Raw genomic sequence first — 20,022 nt, forward strand, 5'->3', positions numbered from 1 at the left:
TTGGACACTGGATACAATATTTTAGTGCCATATTTTCCTAATAAATCATAAAGATTTTCGTTCGGCTTTTGTGGGACTCCTTTAATTTCCACATTATTGGTTCTTAGCCATTGCTCTTTGGAATTGAGATCTGTTTCCAATTGGAGAACCTTCTCCAATTGGAAACAGATATATCGGAGATAGATTTCTCAACGGTCATGATCCTGCACTCAAGCCTATTTACTTTCTCAGTGTTATCATGGACAGTTTTTTTAATATCAGATATGTCCCCTTTGATGCTCTGAACCGCGGACAGAAGGGTAGTGAGTGGAACTAGTTGAAGCGCTAAGCCATCGAGACGTTCCATTATCTTCTCTAGACTTGGAGAACTAGGAGACGAACACATATTGGATTTGCAATCAGGGCAGCGCCAAGTCTCTTTTCTTTCCCCCAACTTCCTATATCCCGTTTCGGTTATTCCTGAGCATTGGAAATGAAAAGATTTCTGACAAGCGCTGCACTTAGGTCCATCCGAAACATACTCGTCGCATCTTCCACAGTTAACCATTTTTGCGCTCGTTAAGCAAAAGCAAATAAAAAAAGAGAAAATATATATTGGACTTTGGGTTTCGAACTACGGATCACTCGGTGATTTCAAGTGTATATTACTCGTACCCAGTTTATAACGTGATCAGCTATAGCCGTAACACGTTACTATGCAATATTACTAAAGTGAGAGTTACCCTCAATTTTATTTTATAATAATATCAGCTGTTATGCACAAGAAACTAATTAGTTGATCTGAATGTGAGATATTTAGTATTTGTGTATTTACTTGTTGGAAAGTTATTGATATGTGTTATATTTGGATTTACACTCAAGGTTTGTTAAAATTTTTCATATCACTTACTGCCAGCCTATTGTTCTTTTTTATGAGAGTGGCGATGATAAGACTTTGAGATCACTTTTAGAACACAAATCTAGACTTTTATATTAGCATAACAATTTCACGAATACTTTTAACACTAATCAACTTGTTTACAATAGTATATCGTAACTTTTATTAATATACTTTAATTAATCAATGATAGACTAACGATTATGATGTTACTATGAGCAAGTACGAAAAATGAATGAATGAAATATTGTATGGCTGTTTAATTGGTTTTGCGGAGTGAGACTTCTGTACTTGTACTTTTACATATTCTTTGATCTAACTAACAGTAAGAATTTGTGCTTTAGTCCGACAACATACACACAAACAGACTAGGTTTTGAGGTCTAAATATTGATATTGTTTGTTGTCACAAATCGACGACACGAGGAACGAACATAAACTTGTTGTGCCTACGTCTCGTTTAAGCCGAGTTAGTAAGTTTTTTTATTTTGCGATGCTTGCGTTAAAAAATGTGTGTCTGGTGAAGTTTACTATAACATAAATGATTTCCTTAATGATATCACAGAGTGGGATTGAAGCAAACGCTCTCAGACTATTTAATTATAAATGTTTTGTAACTTTAATTGTACGATATAACATTGTAATCCATATTATTATAAAAATAAGCCTGCTGAGTTTCTTGCGTATAGATAGATCATAGATAAACGTTAATAACCTTTGTCGTTGCCTCGCTAGGAAGCGGCAATAACATTATCGTGTTACCTGTCAGACTATCTTTCACAACCTGCGAAACAATAACATTATATTGACTAAGTTTCGTGTTTGATTCATAAGTTTCGTAAAGATGTGTGACAGTATTGCCAGCGACATCTCAGTGATTAATTTGTACAAAAAGTATCAAAGAAGGTTTATATTAAAAGTATTAATGGTGTGGTGTGTGTAGACTACATCCGCACGTTCACGTGGGACAAGAAGCTGGAGCACCTGGTAAAGAAGAACCTGGGCTCGGGGCAACCCACCGTGGTGTCTCCGCACCAGTACCAGCGCCGGTTCTGTGCCGCCTGCCGCAAGTACTTCCTCGAGTGTCCCTCGCACTGGGATCACCTCTACGATGAAACCGACGCCTAGCCCTACGACACCGCATGCTAAGGTTGCTGATAAAAATATATATTATCTAGTTCAATTACAATATACGATATTGTATATTTTAAGTATTAGTAGGTATAATTTGAGAGTGCATGGCCAGCGAAACTTGTCATCGCATGTGAGAGTATGGAAACTCAGGCCCAGATCGGATCCCTGCGAACACATTCTCAAGTGTAACATTCCATTAAAGGTGTAGGTGCCAAGACGAGACGACGTTTTACGTATGTTACAAACAGTTTGGAATATCTGGGAGAGATTAGACATTAATCCTTGCAAAAATATTTAAAAAATTATATATGTAAACCACACCATGGCACCGACCAGTTGCCATCTCCTCTCTATGAATAAGTTTTACATCAGGGCATGTTAGTGACGATAGGTTATCTCGTATACAGTCCAATTGTCATATTTTATAAATTAGTTCCAAATTTCGCTTCAACAAAGTAATGATCAAGTCTAACTCACGCCACGCCCCATTTCCAAGTTTTGTGTAATTTCCTATTCCATGGCTGTGGGTGTGATGGTAACCTTGCCACTAACTCCTTACTCTGTGGGTTATCAAATTCACCTCTACATCAACGCGTGATATCCATCCTTAAGTTTCCACTACAAGCGATTCGATTCATTCGCTAAGCGTCCACTTTTCTAAAAGGACGGCAACGCTCCTGTGATTCCTCTGGTATTTGCAGAGAGTTTGTGCGGCGGTGATCACTTAACATCACGTGAACCGTGTGCTCGTCCTCCTGTTCCATAAAAAACGTGTAATATCTGATTCTGTTCTTAAACAACATTGAAACCACGTGCAGCAGTTCATTCCCGCTTTAGAGCATCGTCGTAACTCATGTCCATGTCATATCTTTAGATCTTAATGGAAGGAGGGTGTGTCTCACTAGAGATAATATTTTTAAATAATTAATTAAAAATAATTATATGAACCTAGGGCTCTGAAGAATTTATTATTCTTTGAACAAATAATACTAGGTCACCAGAACCAGTGATACATTTAACAGCTACAGTTGTATTTGCACACAGCGGGCATTAATGTTACATTAGGTGACCAAAATATTTCCTTAAACCAGTGGCGGATTTACCAGCAGGCTGAGTAGGCTGGAGCCTAGGGCGGCAAATTTTAAGGAGCGGCAAATTTAGATCATAAATTGCTTATTTCGATTTACAAATTGTAAAAAAAATTATACGATTTTCGAAAATTGGAGAGAAATTAAAATATTTCACAAAAATCGAAATATGGTCCTACAAACAATCCTAAATAATAAATATCTCTACATAAACAATTGCTAAACGCTTTATTAATTAAAATAAAAATTTCTCGTTAAATCCGATATGAGTCTATCTATGACAACGAGAAATGTGTTAACCCTGAAATAATGTCGAATCTTCATAATTATGTGCGAGAAAGAGACGGATATGATTTCAAGGACACGTTGACTGTACCAGAGGCTTTATTAGAAATACCTGCAAGTTTACCTAATAGAGCAAATAGAACATCAACCGAATCCTCGATATTCGCAAACTACTTCAGTACCGATGGTCGCTTGCCCTGGCACAATTTGTAAATATATGGGTGCGTACCTACGACGGCTGCTCAGTTTGTGCGTTGAGGCACTTGCTCGCCGCGAGCCGAAATTGCGCGCCGTAAACAAAATGGCGTCGAACGCACATACGGTATGAGTAATCTTTTTAAAAAGTTATTCCAATCATTACGAAAACCTGGTAAATTTTAGCAAATATTGTGAAAACTCATATGCAAAGCCAAAAATAGTAGAAACAAAATAGTTATACTTTTGACAATTACCTATTTCCTTTTTCCTATTCCTAATTTCTTAGATTTTAAATGAACGGAACAACTTTAAAAAAAAATCACACATGTTACATACACGTGTCGAACGCTACTACAGCATCTGCTGCGTTTATTGTAGTTCATCGCATTATTAATTTAAGGCATAATAAAATAAAAGACTAACCAAGTTCTGCCTTTTCTTTATCTTCCATGGATTCACCGTCAAATATATTGATCAGTTCAAGCCACAACTGCCGCTTAACATCTTTATTGGAGTAATCATTTGATGATAAATCCCATAAACCTCTTCTATTTTCACCTTCAATTATTAACCTTTCCGTGTCGAAATTATTGGCCATTGTAAAATAATCACTCTGTAGCTATACACGTCTGGTCGCCGCGGCCGATGCGGTAGCACTGATGAATTTTAATACAGAAGTGATGTTCTCGACGGCCACGATTGGTCGCTGGTCGCGTGGCATCAAATTAGACGCCGCGGCCAACGGTGGCCGCTGGTCGCTAGCCGCTAAGTGCGTAGGGGCTATAGCGATGGCCATATAAAGTCCAGAATTCACTGGCCGCCGCAGCCAGGTCGCGGCGACCATGGTCGCCAGTGCGTAGGCAGTCTAAGATATCAAAATTTTGAGGCGACAAAAATTTAATAGCCTGCGGGCGGCAAATCTGTAAATCCGCCACTGCCTTAAACGACAAATTGTTCCGCCGTTCCACGCCCGAACAACAGCAACTGTATCGCTTTCCCACTATCCTGCTGTGATAACATTGTGACATCCGTGCATCAAATAGCGAAATATTTTATTGTTAATTCATAACTTACGATTATCTAAACAATTTGTTGTGTTTTAAAGTGATAAACCTCACTTCTGAGATTAATTACAGAAGAAAAAATTTGAAAACAAAATTTATGAACGATGCGGGACACGAACCCGCGACACTGGCTTTTGTTTTGCAAGAGCGACATCTCAAGTGAATTTCGTAATATGCAAATATTGGGGTTGAGCAGGTTATCAAATGTAAAGTAGATCCTGTAGATGGAGCCACTACCTGAGAGTTGAACAAAGCATACAAGATTTTATAAACGATATGTCACTCGACCGGTTGGCTCAGTTGGTATGAGGGTTCGTCCCGCATCGTTCATAAATTTTGAACACCAATATATTATTACCTATATGTAATAACTGTATAAGTAGTAATATTAATTATAATATTTTAGCGCAATTTTATTAAATTTTAATCGGTATTTATTGTCAAATAGGTTCTACTTTTCGTTTACATCCAAATATTTATTTATATTTGTTTTCGTTAAGTTATTAAATTATTTCGAATGATACTTGTTCATTATTTTTCAAATCTTTGTTGAACTTTTACACGATGGGATGAAACATTGTCTTTGAAATAAAAATGCCACTGATTGTAGGGTAGCCATCTTTTATTAGAAGAAATAGAGTAAATAGACTTCCATCATTTATTTTATATTTTAACCGACTTCAAAAAGGGAGGATGTTCTCAATTCGCGTGTATGTTTTTTTTTACCTCAAAACTTTCGACTGGGTGAACCGATTTTGATAATTCTTTTTTATATTTGAAAGCTGGTGCTTCCCGTGTGGGGTCATTGTAATTATAATAATATCCATAAAAAGCATTAAAATAATTGCGTATTTTTATACAATCTAATTCTAGTTACGATTATTGTTATTTTTGGAGTCGGTGTCATCCAAGATAGGTTTGTAACTACATACATAGTTATAGGTGAGATGTGCTTGAGTCGTGAGGAGGCGAGAGGTGAGAGATCGGCGGAAGGAGATCGATTCCAAATATAACAGTAATCGTAACTAGAATTAGATTAATTAATTAAATTACATAAAAATACGCAATTAATTAATACTTTTTAGTGCATTATATCTATTGTTTTGAAATAGTGTCTTTGAAGTCAGTAGTTGTTTGTTAATTTTTTTTAAATAGAATATAAGTATAAAAATAAAATGGCTTTGCAAAATATTACATGACTGGCACTAGTATTGTGTAAAAAGAGTATTTTAGCATACTCTGTTAGAGTTATAGATTATAAAGTACTTAGTTTTATTTTATAGTAAGGGTGGCAACCCTGATTGAGCGACGAAGTTCTTGTTCATTAGTAACATGTCATTTATCTTTTCATTTTTGTATGAGTTCATTAATTTTATTTACTAGTTGTTCGCAATAGCACTATTAACAACTTATTAGTTGTAATATAAATGTAAATGTTAGCCCACTTATTCATAATAGTCTGCTAAAGCATTGCTTATACTCACTCGGTCTTCTTCTATTGACCTAAGTCAGAATGAGAAAAAACACTCCTAAGCGGCTGTTTAAAGTTAGCGGACCATTATGAATAAGGGGGTAGGTGTACGCAGTGAAACTGTTTAAGGAGACATCATTGTATATTTGTATAAAATATTACCTATTGATAAATTTCTATCTCACTATGCATATTTTGTGTTTAAGGATGTATCTGTATTTGTTTCCAAATACATAAATCAATATGAAAATATAGGTATTTCGCCCAACCCTTAGATTAAGGATTGGTCTCCGCTGAGCTCCAACTAGATACCGCACTATCTTAGATCAATAGCTGTTTTTATTACGACAACTATTAGATGCTTGTGTGCGTGGCATCTTGACACTCGATGGCATCTTTTAAATTTTGTTACTAACGCTTCCTGTTTTTTTACATTGAAATTAATAAAATAGAAAATACTTACTGATTTTTTACATAGATTTACTACGCAACCCGACATTTTAGTTTCAATTAGTAGCAAAGTTTAACAGAACATGTGGCACGTCAACGTTACACATTGTCCGAGACTGGCTCGAGTACGCCCACTTGCGCGTAGTATTAGTTGCCACACTTTGCGACTACGCCTGCGGTATCAAGTTGGAATGCAGCGGAGACCAATCCTTAATCTAAGATTTATACATAAACTGGCGTGAAGATGGCAAACCTCACATAGTTTGTCATGTTTGTTGCATCACTTTACATATATTGTAAATTCAATGATTTGTCCAACGATGAAAATGTAAATGTTGATCTATGAGTGGCAATGAGTTTCTTGCCACTTCTTCTCTTTACGAAGTGGCAGTAAATTCATCAAGAAAAGTATTTTTTTGCAATTCATAAGTGTCATTTCCGTGACCTATATGAATAAAGTTAGTTTGATTTGATAATGTATTTCATATGCATTTAAACTTTAGTGAACTAAGTAGCTTTTTGTTACATAGTTTTGTCTAGGAACTTTTTGAATAATCATTCCTACATAATATAGATCGATAATTATTATCTGGGCCGAGGAGCGAGTCGCTTCCTTATTGGAAAGAAAAAACCAGCGTCCATGAAGTATTCCTTTGTCAATGTATAATGCTTATCAATAATTATTATGGAACTTTATTCACCTACTTATGCTAAAAGTAAAATAATTGGTTGGATGAGGTATAGCCGAGCTGCTTGCTTCATTCTGAGCTAATTTAACATAAGGAGAAACCTCATGGTATTGATCACTCCAGCACATACTCTCTTATAGTGTAAACGAACATATGAAATGGATATCCGAAAACATATTGTGTATGTAGCAGGAGAGGATCCGAATTTATCGTTTACAGAAGTGTCCCGTTCTACTCACATGTCCGGCTAGCAGACACCATGAAGTTTTATTTAGAGCGGTATCTGGATGTGAGATGACTTTTAGTAAATTAAAGATGGTACATCAGTTTTAAAATAATTTTATTATCATCATGCTCACATAGTATAAGTTACATCACCTCATACAACACACATGTTTATACAGATAGTCAGGACATTTAAAAATATATACATTGGGTGACTAAAATCTATATAATTTATATTGAAATTAGCCATTTACAATAATAATATAAAATCAATGTAAAGCTGTAATCAATACAGTTTGTTGCTCCTCAAGCTGTGGCCCCAAACCTCTGATATGCAGAGGTCACCACATGGAACGTGGACCCCGCCGGGACCAGGAAACAGGGTATCACAAGATATTACAAATAGGATCTAGCAAGGATTGATAGGTAGCCAGTATACATTACTGTACAACACAGGAACGAACTATGAACCATGATTGACTCTCACACACTTACTGTACACACCCTCGCTAACTACACAGATTATATACATATATTATGCAGACGCGAGCTAAATACAGAGAACCCGCTACGACAAAAAACAATATCCTTCACGATCGCGTCGTACTCGAATTGAGTGAGCGCACATCAGACATCCATTGAGGAATAATGAGGAAAAACATAAGCCTGTGAACGGCCGATAAACAACATTTACTTAATTATCACTTCTGAACATCAGATGAGCCACTTCAAGAAATATCAGACCACAGGTGATCACCATCAGGACACTTGATTATTATATAATTTTATCATAGACCCAACTGATAGCCTGTTGGCTGATAATTTCTTGTGAGTATAGTTTAGGATTCGAATATCATTCAATAGAAAGATCACACTATCCAACATACTATCAACAAAAATGAATCATGACCATCTTAATGTTATTTCCCTACAGTCATAATAAACAAGTAGGTCGAAATTCGCTTGAATTGAACATACATTTCCTAAGTAACTGTTATCATTTTATTATACAGTCCACAAATTGTCAATCAATGTTTTTCCTGAAAATATATACCTGTTTTTATGATTTAAAAAAAATATCAGTAAAGTAAGGATGAATCAATTTTGTTGATAGTTTATAGTAATATTTACTATTAATTATATTACAATAATTTTGATATGATTTCTATTATATTACATATCAAGATCTTATCTCCAAAGCTGCTAGCTCTACAACAGAAGAAACAATGTACACACACAGTATTTACATAATGTTACACATGTCTTTACGGTTCTGTACCAGCACACTCCCCCTCAGAGGTCAAATTAAACAAGATATTCCCACATCATGTGTGCCACACAACACCATGTGAATCACTCAGCCATTGATGACTGATAAAACTTCATTGATGACTGATAAAACTTCATTGATGACTGATAAAACTTTTAACAATGAACAATGACACAGTACTGCACTTTACATTAGTTTACATTTTTACAAACAGTGATATACAATGTGTCCTGGCATGTAGTAATAAAACTTTAGGAGTAGTAACTATAAACTATTTCATAGACGAAAATTCCCCATATTGGGGGTCAATTGCAAAACCCTTCCAGCCTGCAGCTACTTTTATTTTTTTCTCCTCTACTTTCTTACTCCCTATAAAAATGTTTCCGTATCCGCTCACACACGACGCAACAAAGGAGCTACCTGCGCTTGGGCCCGCAAGTAAAGGGGTCTATTTGATCAAGAACAACTCTTAAATTATTAAACCGAGAGCAGTGATTCCTATATCAATTTGTTAAGCAACTCAAATATTATTATGAAATTAGAAAAAAAAGATGGGTTAATAATGTAGTTTTCCCACAACAAAATAAAGCGCCCAGATGTGCTCATATACTTTAAAAAATAAACTTTCTCCCTTCACCAATCACAAAAGAACTTTTTTTATACCAACATAGAGCCCCTACAGGACGTAGAACTTAAACCGCCGCCGTTTTACAAATTAAGGTGAACTTTGCTAATATAAAAAATAAAAGTAACTACAGACTGGTAAGGTTTTGGAATTGCCCCCTATATGGGGTATTTTCATCTATGTAACTGCTAAAGTTTTATTACTACATGCCGGGACACATTTTATTGTGTTTATGACACCAAGATCGCACGAATTTATTATAGTGATTGATTATATTACAATGAATATAAATGAACTGAATTGGCGTACTATGCTGACACGATAATACATTTACAATTAGCTAACACTGTCTCCACGTGAACCTTAAACTTTACAAATAAATTGTCACCAAACAGGCAGCACCAAGAAGATGAATGAAGTTCTAATCTATTTTAATTGATGTGTCAGCATTTTCATTTAAATACACGCTTACACACAATACACGCATCCTTGTAGGGGAACATCAATAATAAATGTGAAGCAACCTTGTTTGGCTTGTTGTAGATATTTGATCAACACCCTGTTCTCTCGCACCATCCACAAAATAAAATTTATTTTAAATCTGGGAGTAATGGATCCTCCATCTAACAATAACAAATTGTTAATGATACATTTATTATCATAACTGTGTTCATGATCAATTTGTTATTTTTAAAGTGATCACCTCACTTCTGGGATTAATAAAATTAAATTTGGAACCAAAATTTATGAACGATGTGTTCATGATATTAATAATTCTCTCTTTGTCTGCATTAACCAAGTGGTGGTCGCGGGGGCCTGTCTCGGGGACGGTCGCCTCACGTGGGGTCCAGAGCGCTGCTCAGTGACTTTAGTTGCTCCACACCAGACAGCAGATCTCTGAAACACATTGTTTTAATATAAACATTATTTGTTACATACACGCAAGATGAGGCTTATTCATTCATAACACTAAACTAATAAATGTATAATATATTTTGAGAATTTCAGACCTGAATTGTTAGAACTTATATAACACAAAAAAAAAGAAGTTGAAAAAAGCAATAAATGAAAGGAAGTATTATCTCATAGCCGGGAGTGGAGGTATACGAAAAGCATTAAGGGATTACAAGAGTTGTATCTTGACAACCCCAAACAGGAATAATACCATTGATAATATCACCAATCCACTGCTTCTAGTTCATGTTATGGTATGATAGTTATATTTCTAGTTGCTGGTACAATTTTACTTTAAAAAATCTAAATTCCTTTTTTCATGATCTAAGGTCCTGCTAATTGTTCTGCGTTACAAACGGGGCTTTCTAGTTAACGTTATCTATGTCTTGTCTAAGAGCTGCCATACACGGATTGCTTCAAGCAGTTGAGACCGACTGCTTGAAGCCGCGACCGCGCGGTGAACTTATAGTCATTCATTCGCTGCTGTACACTCGAGCAGTCGCGACCACTTCAAGCCGTCAACTGCATGACGAAATTCGTTCGTGCCATCGACCCTTCGCAAGCGGTCGCGAGGCATACACCGACTCCTCGAGCCGTTGACTGCGCTAGAGCAGTCGACAGCTCTTCGACTTCAGTGGTTCCTCGTCAAAATCCATGACTCGACTGCGGTAGAAAATCAACTGCTCGAAGGCTGGTAGCGACACCTCGAGCAATACATATTCGACCGATCAAGTCGACGCCGACCGCTCGAGCAGTCCGTGTACGTCGCTCAGCCGTTAACTGCTCGAACAGTCCGTGTACGGCCGCCCTAAGACTTTCAAATTAAAGTCATCAATGACTAACAATTGATCATCGCAATTCTTTAAAACAGCAGATAATATCTGACAAAAATGAGATCGTTGTTGTGAATAAAATTTTGTTGACAAAATAGATTACGCATAGATGTGACTTGAGCGGAGTCCGTGTTGCTTAAGCAAGTGGAGTTTACCAGTGGGAGGCTCCTTTGCACATGATGTTAAGTGGATTACGGGTACCAACCACATCGGTGCCTATTTCTACTGTGAAGCAGTAATGTGCAAGCATTATTGTGTTTCTGTCTGAAGGGCTCCGTAAGCTTGCAAACGAGACTTAACATCTTATGTCTCAAGGAGACGAGCGCGGTTGTAGTGCCGCTCAGAATTTTTGGGGCTTTTCAAGATTCCTGAGCGGCACTGCATTGTAATGGACAGGGCGTATCAATTACCATCAGCTGAACCTCCAGCTTGTCTCCTCTCTTATTGACATAAAAAGAGTTAAAGGCAGGCTGAGGAGGCCCCCACGCGTGATCTACGACAATGTCATCATATTTCAGTTAGGTCTATCGCAGATGACACACTTTTTGTGCTATCGAGTCTGCGGTGCACAAAAAGTCTGCATTGCGGATTTAGCAGATATTTCACAGACTTAACACACACAACATACACTTTCGCTCATTTTATCGGCAGAACTGTAGATCCCTACAGTACATATAAAGAAGAAGAAGAAATAGAGAATTTAGGGTTCATCCAATTCTTTCAGAACGATTATTAAAGGGACTGTTTCACATTAAACATTCAGTTCTAAAATCGTGAAACTGTCTAAAAAATATCCAAATAAATTTTCACACTTCATCCCACAATTTTCTTTTTAAATTTGTGTCATGCCAAAGATGTATCATACAGCGCTGGTCTGTTTTCTATTTCTTGAATTAATCGATACGTCGAAACATCGATGTGATACGTCACTAGCAAGTGCAATAGCGCGTGTTGTCGCGTTTATTTTTTTTGTCGCATTTTTTGTACGGCGCGGTCCGTCAGATCTACTAGAATATTTTTGTGTGTTAGACTTTATGCGCGTCGTTTGCTGTACTGCATAATATCTTAATGTATATAAATTACATGACACGTTGTTTGTTCGCGATGGACTCCTGAACTAATAAACGGATTTTAATGGGGATTACTTCAGGAGTGCAGTTTAGTCCAACTTGAGAGATAGGATAATTTTTATTTTGATTCGGGACCCATAATTATTTTTACTTTCAATATTTGTTTTGTATGGACATATTTTCTATGAAAGAATTTAGTTACGCACGGTTTGACAGTTACGCACGGTTTGACAGTTCCGCTGTGAAACAATTTTATTACAACAACAGGGAGTATTTTTTACGAAATTATTCTTGATGTTTTGAAATATTATTGGCAAATTCCTATAAACAGTATTTTTTTATTATCTACAGAACAACGTCTGTCGGGGTAGCTAGTAGTAATTCTATATGTTTTATTATCACAGACTAAAAAGTGCGTCACGGATAGTCTGTCGTCTGCGATAGGCCTTAAGTACCGTACCGTAGTGAGGACTCTGCGCGGGTTGCAGCACGCCGCAGGTCGCCGGCGACGTTGGTCCGAGCGGCCCGCAGACACCGGACCTCCTCCTGCACAAACAAACAAACAACGTGGCAGGTGCTGCGGTCAGTGTGATGTCTACTTCATCTACTTGTTGTTTGTTCAGCTCACCTGTAGTTTCTTTATTTCATTTTTGAGTTTTATAATGGTGGCTGTGGGATCCGTTTCATCGGCCTGGAAACAAATAATATTCAATTAGTAACTTAATTGTCGCTCACACAAAGATGTTTAAATATAATACAGTAGAATAATTCAAACATAATTTCCACACTTGTATCTACTTAGCTGTAACACATAACAATTACCTTCGACATATTAAAGGTAAACTGTCACACTAATCCGAATTGTCCACGTGACTATGTGATCGACAACAGTACCTAGGCCCAATGTACCACCAAGATTGTCAGAAACTATAAGTACCGACCTGATAAGGGATACATAATAAAGGGTAGCAAGGTGTCTGTCAAAACACACTGAACACACCAAATGTTATCTGTAGTTATGAAAATGCGACACTGGTGAGCCAATAAGGACTGGTTTTATTTTCTAACTAACTTCGTAGTCGAGGTGGTCCCCGGGCCCGCGGCCGCAGCAACTCGCCGCCTCAGCTTGTCCGTAGTAGTCGCTGGCGCCCCCGCAGGCTCCGCCCCCGATGGCTCCTCCCCCGCAGGCTCCACCCCCGCTGGCCCCTTCCCCTTCCCGCAGCTCGGCACGCGCCACTCGCAGGGCCTCGCACACGGAGTTCAGCTCTTCTTCAACACGCAGACGTCTGTTCCGCTCCATATACAGCTCCGACCTTAACACAATAAAATATCATTACATTAGTTAATATTAAGGCGACACTAAATGCCAGCGACCTTGAGCGATATGAGTTCACGGCTGCCGGCCCGCCATCTATGTAACAAAGCCAATATTTTCAAAATTCTTGCGTGGAAAACGGTTTATATGCGTACAAACCTCGTTATTCACTACTCATCTGAATAAATTAACCTACACAAAAAAGTACAAGCTATAAGAATAACTTTTCTGAGAGAAGTACCAAAAAAATGCGTCACGCCATGCCAAAAAACTTGTTTAACTTCAAAGAAAAGTGGTAGTTCCAAAAGGCTCGGCATTGCTAACTATAACCAACAGCAAACATTATCAACCTAAAATAAGACTTAAGGATATGTGTAACAGGATTAAGTAGTGTTCATAGCTCGAAATGCTATACTTTCTCCACCAAACTTGTCTAAAAACACCATGTTTGCGTGTTTTCTGCTTACTCTTCGCCTTAAGGGTTGAAACCTAAAATTGCCGTCTTGTCCAGAATTTTTTTGCTATCCATATATCCCACGGGCAGATCATTTATGCATTAGCAGTGAACTCCGGAGGGGACTAAACCAAGTCTTGAGAATCAAAATTTTATGTCGAAATCGCGAGATAAGCGCACTTTTTAGAACACTGACTTATCAGACCTAAAAAGAACGGCAACAAGAAACGAGCGCCGGTTTCAATCTTCAAGTGGGAGCTTCCTCTACGGAAGCGATTAAACCAAAAATGCACAGTTCGCTCATTAGCCGTATCCTCACCAACAACATCATTAACATTGCGCGCTGTTTCCGCTGTGTTAGCACCACGCCGGAACTCGTATTCAATAATTACTCTATACATTCATTCAATCTATCGTTACATACGTTTGGTGATTATCGTAGATATACAGCACGTGTCCTAAGTCAATTCCTACATTTACAGAGAGTATCTGCTGTCCCAAAGTACAGAAATATCCTCAAATTTTCACGATTGAAAAGCACTACAAAAAGAGGTTCGCTCATAGCTCCAAAGATACTCCAAAAGTGGTCGGAAAAATGCAATGTGGTCATCATGCTGCATCAGTCATGTTTTAGTGATGGTATCATCAAGGAGTCACAAAAGCTTCATTTTTGGGAATAAGGGTATGACGAAATTTAGCCCAAATGTACATCGTGTACTTTCCAACAACACTCTCTGCACCTAACTTAACCATGTAAACTACCCAAGCTTGGCTGGAAGTCAACGTTCCGTAAGAACTGATGGATGGCCCTCCTCTAACCCATTTCTATCCCCTTCACTACAGAATATCGTAAGTGTTAGAAGACATAGCCTGCTCACGTCTGCGTAAATTTGATGGCAGCAGTGCGTAAAATAGACAGATTAAAGCCAAAGATAGCCATTTCGAATATTATTCATTTTTATTTATTCTTTTGGATTTCGTAACACATTAATTTTGGACATTTTCTTAGAGCATATACTTGTACATCAGGCAATAAAAGACTTACTAACTCGACTTGACCGTGTAGTAGGCATAACAAGTTTATATTTTTTTTTCTGGTTAACATTATGATTATCACAGTTTCTAGCAACATAACACAAACAAAATTGGAAACACAATTTATGAACGATGCGGGACTGCAACCCGCGACCTTTCGTGTTCAGTGCAGGCGCTCTTCCACTGAGCAAACCGTTCGAGTGACGTCACACTTATAAATCTTGTTCAACTCTCAGGTTGCGGCCTCATCTACAAGATCTACTTTACAGTTTACAATAATTGATAACCTTCTGAACCCCAATATTTGCATATTAGGAAACTGACTTGAGATGTCTTTCTTTGAAAACTAAACAATCTTAAAGTGATAGCCCTTATTTCTGGGATTAATTACACAAATAAAATTTGAAATTTTTTGCCATGTTTCGAGGGATAGTATAGAGTATGTCTCCATTAACAGGGTAATACAAGATGGAGAATCTACAGACTATCCAGTAGAAGAAGCTTAGAAGCTCTTAATGCCCCTCACAAGACAAATTTAAGAGTTGGGTGTACTATAATACTTCTTAAAAATCTAAGCCCCTTAAAATTTTGCAATGGTACCATGTTTAAAGTAATAAAGTTGCAGCAAAATGTCATAGAGGCAGAAGTTTTAAAGGGGTGTGGAGTGGGTGTTTCAAATTCCTGCAATTCCCAATGATTTCCCATTTACTTTCAAAGGGGTCAAATTCGCAGTGGGTATGCTATGCAATGACTATTAACGAAGCCAAAGGTCATTTAAATCCATATTCACACCCACAACCAACCAGACAAAGTTGTGGGCCCAGCTAGTCTACAATAGATTCGGAAAAAGTAGAGCTTGTGAGACAAACATACAAGAAACTCAACAGCAGCTGTCTTCAATTAATATAAATTTTTATAATGGCTGTAATATACAAAACAAATTTAGTTTGTATGGTGTTGCATGCAATATATGAATCATGTTCAATGTTTTAAAAGTGTTTAAGTATTAAATATTTCATGCACCTTTAGAGCTTGAATTTAATGTTTGTGTAAGGATGTTTCGTGAACATGATGGTCGTGATTACTGTCATAATTCGTAATTGCAACCAAAAAATACAATGATTTATTAACAGTAACAGGTTGACCTGGCACCACAAGCAGTACACATTCACAAGGTGACTCATGGACCAGCCATTGTTCCCTGCACACATATTTCAGGGAAGGAGACGACCCGGCACACGACGCCGCCGCAAGCAATGCCATTTTAGTGAGCATGACGAACAGTGTTATAGCATACACAAAACTATAAAATTACAAAACAATGCAATGCTTAATGATTCTTTAGGACCTAGGTTATAAATAGTGTGGTGAATAACCCTCTTCTGCAGCACAAAGATGGTATAAATATCAGCTTGATTGCCCCAAAACAATATACCATACATCATAATACTATGAAAATAACTAACAGTCACACCATATCTGAATCTTTCTAACCACATATGATGCAGTATCTGAATGTGTCATTTCTTGCCAAATGTTCTTACTTTGAAAAGAAGCATGAAAGGTTGTTCAAGCAGGGGCCTGGAAGACTGGCAACACTGCTGTAATTCCATTGGTGTTGCAAGAGAGTGTGCACCATGTGATCACTTACATTGCAAAGAACTGTACATTTTACTCCATCAGGTGATCCTTTTCTTGTTGTTGGCCTCCTTCTCTTTAGAAAGATCAAGTAAAAATAATTTTGTTTTATTAATTAAACATGAGATTGCATTTGTCTTACCTGAGCCTTTCCAATTCCACAAAATGCTGTACATCCTCATTTTGAGGTGGTGGTTCTGGTGATGTTCGACCCGGATGCACAGGCAAAAAATCTGGTAACCGCATGGACTCAGCTCCTGTTGGCAATATTTTTTATTTTAAACATAATTCCAAAAGTTAATATTGGCAAACAGCCTCAAGACAATAAGCTGATGAGTTAGGTCTGCCTTTTGACAAACCATTCCTTTTTTGCCATAAGTGTATATTTATAATAATAATAAATCATTTATTTTCAGGCATTACCCATAGATACACAAACAATCTTAACTTAAATTAAATTACATACTGTTGACTTTAATTCGATAGTAATTAAATTACAGATAAAATTACAGTTTAAAATTTAAGATATGTCATAATCACAATTAAAAAGAAAATAACTAATAATAATATAAATAATTGCAATTCGGAAAAAAGACATCCATAATAATTGTTAGTAAAATGTCCTAAATTATGTTATTATAATTATTACTAAATGAACATGAAGTCGCATAAATGTCTTTATAATTGGCGCATCACAATGACTAGCAATGGTTTGCAGAATGATGTTAGGGCTACCCCGCAACCTCCTCAGCTCTGTCACGGGTTTTTTTTTGTAGTATGGCATGGAAGCCGTCCACCCTCACATCCGCAAACATTGCCGAAGCACTGCATTTTGTTCAAGCCTCACAATTTATGTGTGAATTTTAAACACTTCTGGAGAACCATGGAGCTTTTGCAATGATGCTATGCTATAATGTGCACTTGTTATAAGCACATAATATTACTTTTGCTTACACCATTGAAATCCATAGATCCATAAAGGGTCTTGAAATAGTGTTGTAGATGACGACATGATTAAATTTCTGTCCATAAAAGCCAGTTTAGATATCTAAATTTAGATTTATTTCATCTTTTTAATTTTTTATGTGATAAACATGAGTTTCTATCCAGGCCCCAAATACTTTACAAACTCCATAACCAGTAAGACATCTGAACCAAGTCTTACAGGCAATCAACTTTCTTAATATGCCACTTTCTCAATCAAGTGTTTGTTTTGTCCAGTGTGTTTTGAAGCTTACTATTAGCTTACTTGAAATGCATAATCACAACATACCTATAATTGTTCAGGTAATAATCATAACACATTATCAACAATTGCTTCTGACTTACAAAGATTTATAATATCCAAAATATACACTAAAGGTTCCTGTTAATTACCTATGACTATTACATGATATTGATTAACCAATTATCCTTTCGAAATCAGCAGTGACATGGTTTATTTTGCATCAAGATATAGGACATATCTTGTTTCAATAGCTTTCAGATACATTCCCTCAAATCATCCTACTATTAATACATTTAAATAATAGGCTAAGGCAAACCGCACACAATCAGTTTCCCGGAACAGAAAGGTTAATGAAATTTAGATATACAACCCATATAGGTCAGTGGTTAGTGACACTGCCTACTTAGCTAGACGTCCCGGGTTTGAATTCCGGTGGGTGGAAACATTTTTATGATGAATATGGATGTTTGTTTCCAAGTCATGGATGTTTATATGTTTAAGTAAGTATATTGTATTAAATATAACATTGTCTTGTAACCCATAGTACAGGCTATGCCTATTAGAGCAAGATAATTTGTAGGGCAAGATGTTTTTGTAAATCTGTTCAAAAATTTACTTAAAATAAATGAGAGTGAAGTTGTATATTCTCCCAACTGAAGTACTCAATGTTTTATAAGTGTGGCAGTGGTATGTTGTAACAAACATTACCTGCATTTGGTGGAAGATCCAAGGGGAAGTTGTGTCTTGGTGAAACATTTCTTCTATCTGCAGGATTCACAGACTCTGTGAGGTCTAGATTCAGGTGTACTAGATCCAAGGGCTGTGGAGCTGGCTGTGCATTGTTTTGCAGATTCAACTGCACATCCCGACCCAATGTGGGCAAGCCATTGGATGTTGATGCTGTGTCCAGGTAGCCTGGATAGTCATAGCCCCTGTTATTGTTGAAATTACTTTTATTTCTCCTCCCAAGGGAAGATGATGAACCGACATTGTAATTGCTGTTTGTATAAGTGAAATCTGGTAAGTTGTCCAAGTCTACTGAAATTGGTCCATTTGAATTTAAGTATGCTTGCTCAACTAAAATATGATCCTGAACAAAATCAGGTAATGAAGGAATGCCTAATGAATCAGATGCTATATTAGGTCTCTGGAAGAATGTCCCCTCCGAAACTTCAGAATATAAATTATGCTTAGAATCGGACTCTTCGACTACACTAAAAGGGATTTCTACAGAACTGGAAGACGCATCATCACTATTACGATGCAATCTATTATCATTCTTTTCTTTGGCGTTATTCTCACTTGCACGACTCTTCTCTCGTTTTGTGTCACTATGAATGTCTATTTTATCGAATCTAGTGGGAGAGTGCTGCACTGTGTTAGCATAAACTTTGGGTCGAGCGCCGGTGTTCTCGTAAGTGCAGTTGCCTGGTAACGACAGATCTCTTTTAAGAAAGTGCCTCAAGGAGAACGGACTGTCCTCTTTACGTATAGCGCCCGATTCTGCAAAAATAAATCAGACCAAGTCAATAATAGCTTAAGGAACACGAACAAAAAACAAATCACGCAAAACGCACTCGACGTCGATGATATTGGCTCCGTTGGTGACTTTTGACCATTTTCGTTGCTATGATACTTTGCCTCCTCGATCCCTAAGTCTGGCTTTTTCGAACTTTGTGGATTTTGTTCTGAATTTCTTGAATTTTCTGGGGATTTTTTGTCCGAAACACCATCTTCGTCTTCCGCCATGATATCGAATAAGAGTTTATTTTATGACAAATTGACATTTGACATTTCATGAAACATCTAAAAAGAAATTTCAATTGTCACTAAGTCTAGTATTGATTTGTGTCAAACATCAATGTCACTAATTCTATTCTATTAATTGTGGCTTATGCGGAAAGGTCACAATTGAGCCAATATCATGTTGGTGTAGGCTACCAAGTCATGAGTAGTGGTACGGTGTAGAGTTGAGATATGTACAAGGCAATATCAATTATATTTAAAAGTATAGATAGGTTACGTAGACAATATTCGGTGTTTGAAAATGATACACTAACGCACACATGAATAATTTAACATTGCAATAACACACTACATTACGATTACACGTCAAAGAA

At 37.0% G+C, this 20,022-nt stretch overlaps 2 protein-coding genes across 2 annotated transcripts in view; one reads left to right on the forward strand and one right to left on the reverse strand.

The window, feature by feature from the left end:
* Positions 1–3,531, forward strand: part of LOC126965868 (putative 1-phosphatidylinositol 3-phosphate 5-kinase) — a 42,576-nt gene extending 39,045 nt beyond the window's left edge. Inside the window, exon 13 of the mRNA XM_050809642.1 lies at positions 1,820–3,531. Coding sequence (XP_050665599.1) covers positions 1,820–2,004 — 185 coding nt within the window. The 3' untranslated portion in view covers positions 2,005–3,531. The remainder of the gene's footprint in view (positions 1–1,819) is intronic.
* Positions 3,532–7,578: 4,047 nt separating this feature from the next.
* LOC126965977 (uncharacterized) lies at positions 7,579–19,666 on the reverse strand. The gene is made up of 7 exons (XM_050809834.1): positions 19,480–19,666; positions 18,611–19,405; positions 16,817–16,931; positions 13,305–13,545; positions 12,861–12,923; positions 12,693–12,778; positions 7,579–10,272 (listed from the first exon to the last, which is right to left on the reverse strand). Exons 1-7 carry the CDS (start codon positions 19,649–19,651, stop codon positions 10,212–10,214), a joined length of 1,533 nt encoding a protein of 510 aa, XP_050665791.1. The 5' UTR covers positions 19,652–19,666; the 3' UTR covers positions 7,579–10,211.
* Between the last annotated feature and the right edge of the window lie 356 nt (positions 19,667–20,022).

Source organism: Leptidea sinapis, chromosome 1 (genome assembly GCF_905404315.1).
Source record: "Leptidea sinapis chromosome 1, ilLepSina1.1, whole genome shotgun sequence".
NCBI classification, from domain to species: domain Eukaryota; kingdom Metazoa; phylum Arthropoda; class Insecta; order Lepidoptera; family Pieridae; genus Leptidea; species Leptidea sinapis.